The 14555-nt window shown below is 44.4% G+C and overlaps 3 protein-coding genes across 4 annotated transcripts in view; 1 reads left to right on the forward strand and 2 right to left on the reverse strand.

The window, feature by feature from the left end:
* The window catches only part of LOC144682276 (vacuolar protein sorting-associated protein 4A), a 33701-nt gene extending 26544 nt beyond the window's left edge, over nucleotides 1-7157 (forward strand). Inside the window, exons 7-11 of the mRNA XM_078544747.1 lie at nucleotides 367-515; nucleotides 2322-2403; nucleotides 2501-2720; nucleotides 5779-5919; nucleotides 6676-7157. Coding sequence (XP_078400873.1) covers nucleotides 367-515; nucleotides 2322-2403; nucleotides 2501-2720; nucleotides 5779-5919; nucleotides 6676-6777 — 694 coding nt within the window. The 3' untranslated portion in view covers nucleotides 6778-7157. The remainder of the gene's footprint in view (nucleotides 1-366; nucleotides 516-2321; nucleotides 2404-2500; nucleotides 2721-5778; nucleotides 5920-6675) is intronic.
* A 1312-nt stretch (nucleotides 7158-8469) lies between these two features.
* Nucleotides 8470-9898, reverse strand: pdf (peptide deformylase, mitochondrial). Its single transcript, XM_078544756.1, has 2 exons — nucleotides 9323-9898; nucleotides 8470-9041 (listed from the first exon to the last, which is right to left on the reverse strand). Exons 1-2 carry the CDS (start codon nucleotides 9885-9887, stop codon nucleotides 8884-8886), a joined length of 723 nt encoding a protein of 240 aa, XP_078400882.1. The 5' UTR covers nucleotides 9888-9898; the 3' UTR covers nucleotides 8470-8883.
* The window catches only part of LOC144682277 (aldo-keto reductase family 1 member B1), a 62423-nt gene continuing 56337 nt past the window's right edge, over nucleotides 8470-14555 (reverse strand). Inside the window, exon 9 of one of the 2 annotated variants that reach the window (XM_078544754.1) lies at nucleotides 8470-9041. In XM_078544754.1, the coding sequence (XP_078400880.1) occupies nucleotides 9015-9041 (27 nt within the window). In that variant the 3' untranslated portion in view covers nucleotides 8470-9014. Of the gene's footprint in view, nucleotides 9042-11297; nucleotides 11349-14555 lie in introns of those variants that run through there. The other variant, XM_078544752.1, reaches the window with a different exon arrangement.

Consider the following 14555-nt stretch of genomic DNA (forward strand, 5'->3'; position numbering starts at 1 on the left):
GAAAAGCACCAGACCCTGTGCATTTCCTCCGCTCCTTCCACAAGGTCTGGATCACCATCGGTTCGTCCTCAGCAGACCATGGAGGCTGCTCAGGTACTTGGGGTCACATCTCCCAGGGAGATTGCAAGTACTTTGGCAGCAACAGCTGACTGTCAAAAACCAATGATAAAAGGTTGAGGTACCAGCACAAAAGATGGCAGTGCCTACAAGCAGCCTCCGAAGTGGGTCAGCATGTCGGAAGTATATGGGCAGTGAAAGAACAGGGCTCCCTGAGCTTTTGCAGAATTCTTTTTAATTTGCTTTTCCTTGAGTTTACTGAGAGGTGTGTGAGACTCACTGGGTAATCTCGTTTCCTTTACCCCTCAGACTTGTGAAAAATCTGTTTGAGTTGGCTCGACAGCACAAACCCTCCATCATATTTATTGATGAGGTTGATTCCCTCTGTGGATCCAGGAATGAGAACGAGAGTGAAGCTGCCCGGCGAATCAAAACGGAATTTCTGGTCCAGATGCAAGGTATAACAAACCTTTTCCCCTGGGAATCCTTGTCCTTCAGAGGCTAGTTCACTTCGAGTCAGACTGATGTACATTGCAAACAACATGTAATGTTACATTGATCTCTCTCTCTTAGGTTTCTGGGTTTGAGTTCAATGCTGTGGCATAGGTACTGTAGAAATGACAGATTCCCATGCCTGGACACACTGTAACAATGCCCAACATTCTCACGCTTTCAGCAAGTGGTGGACATGCGCTGATGGGCCCAACGTCTTCAGTGTTCTCTTTTATTAAACCTTTTTAAACATGTTGAACCTTTTCTTCCACAGAGCAAAGAAAGTTAAAGGGAGTTTTAATGGCGATTGTTCAAAGTTTTATGGGGTTTTGATGACTAAAGAAAAAATTAAAAGCACTTACTGACACGCTTTAGAAAAGATGTGAGGTCATTAAAGTGCAGTAAAGATTCACAAGAATAGTCCAGAGATGAGGAACTTCAGTTACGTAGATGGATTGGAGAAGTTGGGACTGTTTTCCTTGGAGAAGAGAAGGTTGAGAGGTTTGATAGTGGTATTCAAAATCATGAGGGGTCTGGACAGAGTAGATAGGGAGAAACTGTTCCCATTGGTGGAAGGATTGAGAATGAGAGGGCACAGATTTAAGGTAACTGGCAAAAGAAATAATGCAGACATGAGGAAAAATCTTTTCACACAGCAATTAAGATCTGTAATGCGCTGCCTGAGTGGTGGAGCCAGGTTCAATTGAAACATTCAAGGGTGAATTAGATTATTGTCTAAAAAGGAATAATGTGCAGAGTTACGGGGAGAAGGCAGGGGAATGGCACTGGCTAAATTGTTCAAAGCTGATGCAGATATGAAGGGCTGAATGGCCGCCTCCTGTGCTGTGATAATTCTGTAATTCTGCAAATTGGATGGCCGTTTCAAAAAGCTAGCACAAACCCTGTGTCTTCCATCAGTGCTGTAAGATTTGATAATGTCCTGTTTGGCCAAGCAAGGACTTGCTTGATGGTTTGACCTTCAGATTAAATCATGCTGGCTTGTACCCAATATTGAATGTGGTGACTAAATGGAGAATTCAAGGAGCTGCATGCAGCTACCTCAACTCAACACTGGCTCATCAAGCACCTCAGCTAATGAATGGCTAATAAATTTCTCTCAATGACAACCAATCTGCACTAGCTCAGTCCAACATTTGGCACTTTTATTGTTGTTCTGTTGAGTGAGATTGAATATTTGTATTGCATTTGAAACAACAGTTCTGTGCTTTGGGAACTGAGTTAAATTCTTAGTCATTCAGGAGAGGAGATTTACATCTCATTTTCTCTACCAGATTCAGACCAAAGGCTCAGCTGAAATTAGAGTTTAGGGAATAGGTTTTGAGAAAAAATCAGCTGGAATGGGAGTGAAAAAAAGCACTTACTGCAAAGCAGGTTGCAGCTGCTGGTGGATGGGAAAGTACGTCAAAGGAATGCAGGTGAAAAGGGGGAAGGACAGTGGATAGGCAATAATACCAGTGTAAGTGGTGGATGTTACCGATTATTAATTAAGTTATTACACAGGTGAGAAAGTATTTGTGGCAAGAGGATCTTGTGCCCAAAAGTATCAGTTCTTTTTGGGATGGTTGGGCCTGGGATCAATTTTTCCAAGTTTCTGAGCTATTCCAATGGGGTAGTTAGTCTTTGCATTTCTGCACATCTTAATCCATGAGAAGGGAACTGTACAAAATAAAAACTAACCTGATTACTGTGCATTTGGGGCTCCAGAAGTTTTCTGTGTCTAATTCAAAAATAATTTGTTTCTCCAACTTCAGGTGTTGGGAATAGTAGTGATGGAATCTTGGTTCTGGGAGCAACAAACATCCCCTGGGTGCTGGATTCTGCCATTAGGAGGAGGTTAAGTTTCAAATTGTGCTTTCTCATACAGAATATTGGGAATAGTTTATTTGATTATGTGAAATCATTTAAAAGTTCTCTAATTGTTTGTATTAAGGTTTGAGAAACGGATTTACATCCCATTGCCAGAGGAGCCAGCAAGGGTCCACATGTTTAAATTGCACCTGGGCACAACCCCTCACTGCTTGACAGAGGCTGACTTCCGGGAGCTTGGCAGGAAAACAGAGGGATATTCTGGTGCAGACATCTGTATAATTGTCCGCGATGCGTTAATGCAACCAGTCCGGAAAGTGCAATCAGCAACCCATTTTAAAAAGGTAAATAGCCAGTGTTTTATTGGAAGTCATAACCTCCCTGTAAGGATAAATATCCCACTGTTGCAGTTACGCCCTTGTCCATGCACCTTAAACATGGTGCTGGTGCTCTGGACTTGATCACAAAGTAACATCTGTTCACCAGTGGTCCCAGGTTTAAGCAGTATCAAAAAACGTGAAGTGATTTAGTTTGAAAGTAACAGAAGGGAAAAGCAATTCACCTCAAATAGTAAGATTTTAAATAGAACTTAAATAGAATCTTGGTGCAGATGAAGGTGACAATACAAACATATGGCTATAAAACATATGGCTTTATATCGTGATGCAGAGAATGCAAAAGTGAGGAGATAATGCTAGCTTGTGCAGAAACATCATTAGGCTGGAGGCGCAGTATTGTGTGCGGTTCTGGGCATCTAATTACATGAAGGATATAAAAACAATGGAAAAGAACCAAGGTAGATTCACTGGGAGGAGACCAAGCGTGACTGTTACATATATAGAGACTTGAGAAGTTGGGTCTTTTTTCTAGAGCTGAGAAGACTGAGGGACAGTCTGATTAGGGTCCTTTATGATTGAGTGGTTACCATGAGGTAAGTAGTGAGGTTACTTCCTCTGGGTAGTAGGATGATAATGAGAGTGCACAAAATTAAAGCCATCGGAATTGTTTTTCATAGGAATTTAGAATTAGAGGAGCTTAGACATGAACATACTAAAACAGAACCTGTAAATTATAAAAAGGGATATTAAAGACTATGGATGGTAAGCAGAAGAGTGGGATTAGACTGGGTGGGATATTAATGAGTTTGGGAGTGGGATTAGACTGGATGGGATATTAGAAGGTATGGGAGTAAGGGTGAGTGGGATTAGACTAATAGAGAAACTGCTGGAAACATTGGTGTACAAAAGCCAATTTCTCTGCTCGGAGATTAAATAATTGCACCAGGGAGTCAGGTATTGATCTGTTCTATTTTTTCCTGTCTGTGGTCTGATTTGAATTTTTGCATTAGACTTTCTTTTTAACTGACATAGGGCTTCCAGTCCTCCAGGATTGGCCCGGTGTCTGTAGGAATTGAAGATTAATCTCCAGGACATTGTAGTAAGCATTCCTGGAGAAAAATCGAGACATTAAAAAAGATTTTAAAAAAATTTTCTTTGAATATTTCGCTTTACCAGATATAAAAATATTGCAAATGGAGGGGGAAAAGGCTATTTGGCTGACAGTTGCTCATCATCCAATTGGATAATGAGTCTTTTTGCTTTCCAGTTGGCGTAGGAAGGCAGTACGTCACAAGGGGGATGTGTTGGCCGACTAATGGCTGGAGTGTGGGGGCAAGTCATGTGATGAAACCTCCAGGAATACATTTACTCACAGTTGGCAACCCTAAACTGACAGGATCTCAGACCAGAGTCTAAAATCATCACTGGGTCAAAATCTTAGAACTTAGAGACTGTGATATGGTGGTCTTCACAGGACTAGTAATCCTGAGGCTTAGGCTAAAGCTCTGGGGGCAGGGGTTCAAATCCCACCACAGCAGCTAATGGAATTAAAAATTCAATTAATAAAATCTAAAATTGAAAGCTCGTTTCAGTAATGGTGATCATGAAACTATCGACTGTTGTAAAAACCCATCTGGTTCACTAATGTCCTTTAAGGAAGAAAATCAGCTGTCCTTACCTGGCCTGGCTTACATATGACTGCAGATCCACAGCAATGTGGCTGACTCTTAACTGCCCTCTGAAATGGCCAAGCAAGCCTCTCAGTTCAAAGGCTATTAGGGATGGGCAAGAAATGCTGACCTTGCCAGTGACACCCACATCCCATGGAAGGAAAAAACCTAACAGCACTTGCTGTGGGTGCACCATCACAAAACCTGCACCAAATCAGTCTTGTGCTGACAATCCAAATGATTTAAAAAATGTCTTTCTCTCCTTTTCCCTGTCTGAAACGGGTTAATTCTCTGGGTGATTGTGTTTGTCTTTTTCTTCATTCTTCTTGGTTACTGTTGCTTATTGAGGTTCCTTGTGGCTACAATCACTTCCTGTTTCTCTGAGCTTCATATAAATTGTTGGAGTGAGACAGCCGGGCAGCTTTCTCTCACTCCATTTTTTTCCGTATAAGGGTCGATTTGGCTCATATTTGCTGAATTTTATAAGAATGAGAGGTTGAAACTTATTAAATTCTTAAGGGGCTTGACAGAGTAGATGCTGTTTCCCCTGGCTGGAGAGTTGGAACCAGGGGGTGCATGGTCTCAGGATAAGGGGTTGATCATTTGGGACTGAGATAAGAAATTGTTCTTTGGAATTCGCTACCCCACAGAGTTTGGATGCTCAGTCAAGACAGAATTGATAGACCTTTGGGCACTAAGGGAATCAAAGAAAATGGGGGTAGGGTAGGAAAGTGGGAGTTGATGTATAAATTCAGCCAGGATATTACTGAATGATTAAACAGGCTCGAGGGGCCATGTGGCCTTACTGCTGCTCCTATTTCTTACGCGCATTTGCCTTTTTCAAATACTTATCTCTTACCTTTTGTTAGTCTGTATATTTTGCATTAAAACATTTGAAAACATTCTTCCTCCTCCTCTGTTCTTCTGACAATCCTCAGTCTGTACCTCTTTGTTCTGCTTCCCAAACCAGTAGGAACAATCCTTCACTATTTACCCTCAAAACCATCCATTGTTTTAAGATCCTGAATAGTTTCCCCTTTCAACCTTCTGTTTCACTAAAAAAAAATATCAAATTTTTGAGTCTTTGGAACTATAATATTGCAGCTTAATAAATCTTCACTCTACTCTCTCATGGCCCAGATACTCTTCCAGAATGTCCAATATGCAGCAGTCCAACTCTGGCCTAATCATTTTTGTTTAAATTTAGTATCGTTTCCTTCCTTCTATATTCTGCGCCCCTACACATAGAATACATCAATGTGTTTGTACATAACTGATGAGTTAGCAGTGGTGCTCAGAGATTCACAAACTGGCTCTTTAGAAATGATTGAAATGCTTTGCTGTCAGTTATATAGGGTGATGTAACGTTAACTCTTTGATATCTTCCTCCTTAGATTCGAGGTCCATCCAGGACAAATCCAAATGTCATAGTGGATGACCTTTTGACACCCTGTTCCCCTGGAGACCCAGCTGCCATTGAGATGACTTGGGTGGATGTTCCTAGTGATAAGCTGCTGGAGCCTGTGGTTTGCATGGTAACATTGTTTTCCTAATGCCTCTGTCATGTATTGGTGTGCTAATGCTGGAATGTAGTAGGTGGGAGTGTGGTTGATCCAAGGAACTTTCCCTGCCTCAGTCAGTTGGACTTTCACAATTTTTATCTTAGCAGTAAAGCAACATTTTTATTTATGCTTTGGAAAAACTGACTGCTGTCAAGGCAAAGTAACTCCATTTCAGGTATACATGTTCTGTACCTTGAAATATGTGCCCTCAGAGCCCTAGGTCTGTTGCTGTTCTGTATGGATTGGAGAATTCTTTTCCTGCTATGTGGCTCAGCTTGAACAGATTTATGAACAGCAGTTGAAATCCTACATTGGACTGTAACACACAACAATCAAATCCAAAGAAAATCAATCGGTTTTTGCATTTCTGATTTCCTCCCCCTCCTTATTCTGTCTATGCTTTAATGGATGTCTGGCCTCCGCTGTCAAACCTGACTACAGCCAAGGGCAGCCTAAAGCTCCCAATTCATTCACTGCCTTGTGTGACAGCACTGCCAAAGCCTGGTAGCCAATGAGCTGAGGATCGGGGCTTGGCAGGTCTGTGAGCCGGTGGTGAGGGCCTAGCTTCCTACCGCACAACTGTCATTCCAACTGCTGTTGTTAGTGTACGAATCATCGACAGATCCGGGTAGGTTTGGAGGGCTCCTGTCACACACACTCCACCCATGTGTTTCCTGTGTTGCTCTCACTCTTGGGCTCTAACCCCTGATTCCTCGTTTCTTCCTGCAGTCTGACATGCTTCGCTCACAGGCGACCACTCGACCCACTGTCAATGCTGAGGATCTTAACAAGGTGAAAAAATTTACAGAAGACTTTGGGCAGGAAGGCTGAGCCTTCTATTAAACTTCTTAATCTTCCAGTTGATCCGTAGTCCTGAAATCACAAGGAATTATGCAGCCTGAAGCCAAGAGAGAAACTAACTGGAGGTGGAATCACATGAGATCAGGAAAGGAATGAGCGCGCCACATCATTTGCCTATTTTTTTTTAAAAAAAGCTGATTTTGTTTTGCTGAAGACTTTGTGCTGTTTATTAGTAACCAGGTTTCAAGCAGAAGTATCCCAGCATGACCTTTGCACTCCTACAGAGCTCAGGAAGCAGTCATATGGCCTGACCTCTTCCCCAATTCTGTAAGAATTTCTGAGATTTCATTTTATTTACTGTTTGAGAGCCTTAAAATAAAATATCGATCTCTCGCTGATCCCTGTTCACAGTTAAGATGTCATGGGTCTTTATTCTGGCCAGCATTGTTTTTCATCGGGCAGAATTCTGAAAAGAGTTTTGAGGGCTGGTATTATTAGCCAGCCTGAGGAAAAGTGTATTCATTAATAGTTAAACTGTTAATTATGATAAAATTATAATGTGTTAAACCTATCCTCAAGATTATGAAAATTTCAGATTGAATATTATAATGGACAAGAGATGTTCAGCAAGAATGTGAGCTTCTGATAATGAGAAAATTTCACTGTTGGAAGGTTAGAGGAGGGAGTGAATCCAGGCCCTGGTTGGTGCTCCCTGGCTGGAGTATTGTGAAATTGTTAATTTTAAATAATCACTGATTAGGTCTCAATTGGAGTATTTTGTCCATTTCTGGGCACCACTTGAGGAATGATGTCAAAGCCATAGAGAGGGTGAAGAGGTGATTTACTAGAATGGTTTCAGGGATGAAGGAATTCAATGACTTGGAGAAACTTGTGGCCGTGCCTAAACTCTGGAATTTTCTCCCAATACCCTTCCATCTCTCTTTCCTCCTTTAAGATGCTTGTGAAAATCTCCCTCTGACCAAGCTTTTGATAATCTGCTCTAATATCTCTTCCTATGCCAAATTTTGTTTTATAATGGCTCTGTGAAATGTCTTAGCGCATTTTATGTTAAAGATGCTTTATAAATACAAGCTGTTGTGAGCACATCTTCCATCACATGGTGTGGGATACCTAAAACTGGGCACGCATGAGGTTGTAGGGCATCAACAGAAGAATTATATTACATTTCCTGTTGGTAATACAATGTATGTATAACCCCTCAGTGCCTAGCAGTTCATATTCAACCACATTCGTAACTGTTCAGTTAACAAGCAGCAGCCTGTTGGTTCAAGAAGAGGGAGTGAAAATAACTAAAGACGAGTTACTTTCGTAGCCGTGTGCAAACTGTTAGAATCCATAATTCAAGATAGGTTATATTTTAAATGCATGGGTTAATCAAGGGCATCAAAGATAACATTAATAAAAACAAGTCATGTTTGACAATTCTTTTTAAAGCAGTAACCAATTACATGGAGTGCAGTAGGTGTGGCGAATGTGGAGTTCAGGTGTTTGATAAGACACATCCTCTGCCCTGCCTCACCCCTCAAGGCTGAAATTAGGCGTGTGTTGGAACACAATTCCCTGGGCATAAGGTACAGTCCCAGCACTCAAACTCCACAGAATAGTCTGCAACCTGCCAAGCAAGAACATTAACCCTGGCTGTGCCTGTGTCCACATCTCAACAAAATAAAGCTGCTGCTAACTTACCCTGGTTGCTCCTAGTGAATATTTCAATTGCATTGGAAGGCTTTAATGTGTTAATGGGTTTACAAATAAGAACCAAATGCTGCTGATTTTTGAGGCTGTGCTGTTCCACATGGTGTCCAGACATGTTGCATTTTAAAATTCTCCGCAGTGCCTGTGTTAATATTCACTGAACAACAACAACAGAAAATGCTGGGATCACCCAGCAGAAAGACAGAGTTAACGTCTCAAATCTGTGACACTCAATGTCCTTAATCTGAAGAGTCAGATGGATTTGAACCGTTAACCCTGTTCCTCTCTCCGCTCCGCTGAGTTTTTCCAGCAGCTGCAGCATGGTGAGGTTGTGGGATCTTGCTATGCCGCCAACCTTGGTTTAGGGCTGGAGGTGGCCGAGGGGTCCCTGTGCCCCCGCCCCGGCTGCCCCAACCTCCCTCAGTCATTCTCTTCCATCCAGTGCAGGTTCTCGAAGGTTCTGCTGTCCATTTTGTCGATGTAAAGCTGCCCCTTTAAATGGTCCATTTCGTGCTGGAGGATCCGCGCGGTCCAGCCCGAGACCCGCCAGCTCACCGGCTCCCCGACTTCATCCAGACCTGGGGACACAGGAGGGACACAGATTCAACAGGGAGAGGCCGCAGGCTCCCCAGACCCCGCCCCACTCCGCGGGCTCCGCCCCCGCCCCCTGAGGCCCCGCCCCCCGAGGCACCGCCTCCAGGCCCCTCCTCTCCCCACCGCGGGCCCCTCCCCTCCCAGCCACCCGAGGCTCCACCTCCAGGCCCCTCCCCTCCCAGCCACCCGAGGCTCCACCTCCAGGCCCCTCCTCTCCTCCCTGGCCCTGCCCCCTGACCTCTCCACGCTCCCCCACCCCCCGTACCTGTGATCTCCACCGCGCGGTACCGGGCCACACAGGCGGCGTATCCGGGGACACTCTGACAGGCCTCGGGCCACACGACTGTCCGCGAGTCCAGGACCCGGAGCTGCGGGTTGATGAAGACCCGGAGCGGGACAGCGACCATTTCCCGGGCCTGGCGGGTAGACGGAGCCTCGGCCTGGAGTGTCTGCTCGGTCACCTCCAGCACCAACACCTGGAGCGGGACCCCGAGCTGCGGGGCGCTCAGACCCACCGCCCCGGCCCGGCGCATGGCCCGCACCAGGGCCGCCACCAGCCGCTGCACCTCAGGGCCTCTCACATCGGCCGGGGGTACGGCCGCCGCCTCGGTTCGCAGCACCGGCTCCCCCACCAGGCAAGGCCGCGGGAAGGGCGGAACCGCCGGGCCCCGGAGCCAGCGCCGCATCGCCGCCCAGTAACTCCGCTGCTTCTCGCTGTAGGGCCTCCCAGGGCCGCTGAGCCCGAGGGCCAAGGACTGAGCTCCGCTGGGCGGCAGCTTAAGGCTCAAACACCGCGAGAGGCGCAGGATGGGCCGGGTGAGCGGGAGCATCGCCGGGAAGCGGAGGCCGGGGATCACAGGCCTCACATTAATCCCAGGTCAAACCGCGGGGGGTGGGGTTTAACAAGCAGCAAGATTCAGGCCTGGGCTCAGCACCAACACACACAATGGCAGTCAATGGCATCAGCATCACTCAATCCCCCCACTATCAACATCCTGGGGGGTGACCATTGACTGGACTAGCCAAATAAATACTGTGACTACACGAGCATCTCCTGACTCCCCAAAGCCCGTTCACTGTCTACAAAGCACAAGTCAGGAGTGTGATGGAATACTCCCCACTTGCCTGGATGAGTGCAGCTCCCACAACACTCAAGAAGCTTGACACTGTCCAGGACAAAGCAGCCCTGCCTGTTTGGCACCTCATCCACCACCGTTAGCTCCGATGCACAGTAGCAGCAGCAACTCACCAAGGAACAGCACCTTCCAAACCCAAAACCTCTTCCACCGAGAAGGACAAGGGCAGCCGATAGATGGAAGTTCCACTTGGAAGTTCCTCACCAAGTCACTCACCATCCTGACTTGGAAATATATCGCCGTTCCTTCACTGTCGCTGGGTCAAAATCCTGGAACTCCCTTCCTAACAGCACTGTGGGTGTACCTACACCAGAGGGACTTCAGTGGTTCAAGAGGTGGCTCACCACCATCTTCTCAAGGGCAATTCAGGATGGGCACACCAAAAAATGAGGTGTCAACCTGTTGAAGATGTAACACAGGACTATTCCATGCCAAACAGTAGGAGCAGCATGCAACAGGCAGAGCCTGGCAAACCCACAACCAACAGATCAGATTGAAGTTTTGCAGTCCTGTCCATAGTCTCAGTGATTGTCTTTCAGATTGGAGGTGAATTCACAGTGATGTTTCCCAGGGAATTGGCATTGACGGATAACCCTACCCAAGAGCCAGCCCAGACCAAATGGCCTCCAATTGTACTGAATCTTTTTGTGATTTCATAATGGAGAGTGTAGGACAAAGGGGGCATAACCTGGAAATCAGAGCTAGGCATTAAGGAGTGAGACTAACTGAGTTGCTTTTACAGAGAGCTGGCAAAGACTTGACAGGCCAAATGGCTTCCTTGTGTGCACTCTGATTCTATAAACCTAGCACATAGTAGTAAAAGTGTGGAACTCTCTCCCACAACAAACAGTGAATGCTAGCTCAATAATTTGAAATCTGAGATGGAATTTTGTTGGACAGGGATATAAAAGGATATTGAGCTAATGCAGCTGGATACTGATCCAATATGATCTCATTAAATGGCAGAATAGGTTCAAGGGGCTGAATGGCCTCTTCCTGTTCTTATGTTCCCACTTACTGAAGGACGGGGGTCTGTGATTAAAGAGATGGGTTCACATAGTAAATGAAAGCTGAAACTTTTGACAATTTATTTTCCAAATTAAATCATCAAATTACAAATCAACAAAACAGTCCAAAATCCCAAACAACTTCAACCTGTTCTAAAAGAATAGGAACAAAAAATTAGAGCAATAGGGAAACCTCACAATCGTCCTCTTTACACAAAGAAAAGCTTTCAACAAAGGGGCCCCTAAACCCAGAGGACATCACCTACCAATAAAAATCAGGGGAAAAATATCAACACTTGGAGAGGTTTGAGCTAATTAAGGATTCCTAGCATGGATTTGTAAAAGGCAGATCATGCTCGGTTAATTGAATTTTTTGATGAAGTAACAAATTTGATGAAGGAAATGCGGTTGATGTCGTCTGTATGAATTTTAAGAAAGTGTTGACAAAGTACCACATAAAAGGCTGGTTAACAGTATTGACGTTGATGGAGTAGGAGGGTCAATGTCCAATTGGATAAAAAATTAGCTTAAGGACAGAAAACAGTTGTGGTAAATGCTTGTTTTTCTGACTGGAGGACAGTAGACAGTGAATCACAGAATTTTAACGGCACAGAAGGAGGCCATTCGGCCCATCATGTCTGCACCGGCTCTCCAAATGAGCATTATGACCTAGTGCCATTCTCCTGCCTTTTCCCCGTACCCTTGAACATTATTTAATTAATCATCTAATAATCTCTTGAATGCCTCGATTGAACCTGCCTCCACCACACTTCCAGTCAGTGCATTCCAAACCTGAACCACTTGTTGTGTGAAAAAGTTTTTACTCACATCACATTTGCTTCCTTTGCAAATCACTTTAAATCTGTGCCCTCTCGTTCCTGATCCTTTTACAAGCGGGAACAGCTTCTCCCTATCTACTTTGTCCAGCCCCCTCATGATTTTTAACATCTCTATCAAATCTCCTTTTAGCCGCCTTCTCTCCAAGAAGAACAGTCCCAACATCTTCAATCTTTCCTCATAGCTGAAGTTTCTCATCCCTGGAACCATTCTTGTAAACCTCTTCTGCACTCTCTCCAATGTGTTCACATCCTTCCTATAATATGGTGCCCAGAACTGTACACAATACTCCAGCTGAGGTCTAACAAGTGTCTTATATAAATTCAGGATAACCTCCCTGCTCTTGTACTCTATGCCCCTATTTATAAAGCCCAGGATACTATATGCTTTATTAACTGCTCTCTCCACCTGTCCTGCCACCTTCAATGACCTATGCACACATACACCCAAGTCTTTCTGCTCCTGCATCCCCTTCAAAATTTCACCCCTTATCTTACATTGTCCATGTTCTTCCTACCAAAATGCATCACCTCACACTTCTCCGTATTGAACTTCATCTGCCACCTATCTGCCCACTCCATCACACCATCCTCCTCGCAGGTCACAACACTCCCAAGTTTCGTATCATCCGCAAACTTTAAAATTGTCCCCTGCACACCAAGATCTAGATCAATAATATATATTAGGAAAAGCAAGGGTCCCAATGCCAACCCCTGGGAAACTCCACTACAAACCTTCCTCCAGCCCGAGGAATTGACCATTACTCTCTGCTTCCTATTTTTGAGACAGTTTTGTATCCACGTTGCTACTGTCCCTTTTATTCCACGAGCAATAACTTTTCTCACAAGTTGGTTGTGTGGCACTGTATCAAATGCCTTTTCAAAGCCCATGTACACATCAAGAGCATTACCCTCATCGACCTTTTCTGTTATCTCTTCAAAAAACTCCAGCAAGTTAGATAAACACGATTTCCCCTTTAGAAACCCATGCTGGCTCTTCCTTATCAACCCATATTTTTCCATGTGACTACTATTTCGATCCCAAATAATTGTTTCTAGAATCTTGCCCACCACTGAAGTTAAACTGACTGGTCTGTAATTGCTGGGCTTATCCTTACAACCTTTCTTGAACAAGGGCGTAATGTTTGCAATTCTCCAGTCCTCTGATGCCTCCCCTGAGTCTAGGGAAGACTGAAAGATTATGGCCAGTGCCCCTGTAATTTCTACTCTCACTTCCTTCAATATCCTTGGATGCATCTCATCCGGTCCCGGTGCCTTGTCAACTTTAAGTGCCAACAGTCTATTCAACACTTCTTCCTTATCAATTTTGAACCCATCTAGTGACAGAGTTTCCTCGTCTGTCACCATGGCCTGGGTAGCGGCTACCTCCTTGGTAAAGATAGATGCAAAGTATTCATTTAATACCTTGGTCTTGGCCCTTTTGTCCATGTGTAAATTCCCTTTTAGCTCTTCCTCCTTTTACCACTTTTACTATTTATATGCCTACAGAAGACTTTGTGATTCCCCTTTATGTTGGCTGCCGGTCTTTTCTCATAATTCCTCTTCGTTTCCCTAATATGATTTTTCACCTCCCCTCTGAACCTTCTGTATTCCTCTTGGTTCTCAATTGTATTTTCTACCTGACACCTGTCATAAGTGCACTTTTCGTTCATCTTAATTTCAATCTCCTTTTTCATCCAGGGAGCTCTGGGTTTGTTTGCCCTACCTTTCCCTTTTGATGGAATATACCTCGACTGTGCCTGAACCAATTCTTTTTTGAAGGTGGCCCATTGTTCAGCTACAGTTTCTCCTGCCAATCTTTCATTCCAGTCTATCCGGCCCAGCTCTGTTCCTGCCCCACAAAGTCGGCTCTTGTCCAGTTAATTATTCTTACTCTGGACTTCCTATCATCCTTTTCTATCATCATCCTAAAACGTACAATACAATGATCACTGTCTCCTAAATGTTCTCCCACTGACACTTGATCTACTTGGCCCACCTCATTGCCAAGAACTAGGTCCAACAGTGCGTCGTTTCTTGTGGATTGGACACATCCTGCTGTAGAAAATTCTCCTGAACACAATCTAGGAACTTTTGCCCCTCTCCACCCTTTACACTACCACTGGCCCAGTCTACATTCGGGTAATTAAAATTCCCCATTATAACTACTCTATTATACCTGCATCTCTCTGTAATTTCTCTGCAGATTTGCTCTTCTACATCCTTCCCCAAGGGTCAGTGCTAGGACCATTGCTTTTTTTGATATATATAAATTACTTGGCTCTTGTAATAGAGAGTAGAATTTCAAAATTTGCCAATGATACCAAAGTTGGAGGAGTGGCAAACAGTAAGGATGATATGAATTATGTGAAACTTGACATAGATAGGCTAACAGAATGGGCAGTCAAGTGGCAAATGGAATTTAATATAAAGAAATGTGAAGCGATGCATTTTGGAAGAATGTACAGGGAGAGGCAATATAGATTTAAGAACAAAGAAAAGTACAGCACAGGAACAGG

This window comes from Cetorhinus maximus, chromosome 6 (genome assembly GCF_964194155.1).
Source record: "Cetorhinus maximus chromosome 6, sCetMax3.hap1.1, whole genome shotgun sequence".
Lineage (NCBI taxonomy): Eukaryota > Metazoa > Chordata > Chondrichthyes > Lamniformes > Cetorhinidae > Cetorhinus > Cetorhinus maximus.

What these genes read in the sequence shown, in the direction of transcription:
- pdf (XM_078544756.1), bottom strand. Translation starts at nt 9,887, where the DNA reads ATGCTCCCGCTCACCCGGCCCATCCTGCGCCTCTCGCGGTGTTTGAGC. An exon ending in CCGCGCGGTGGAGATCACAG is followed by an intron (nt 9,042 to 9,322) that starts GTACGGGGGGTG and finishes CTGTGTCCCCAG; the next exon opens with GTCTGGATGAAGTCGGGGAG.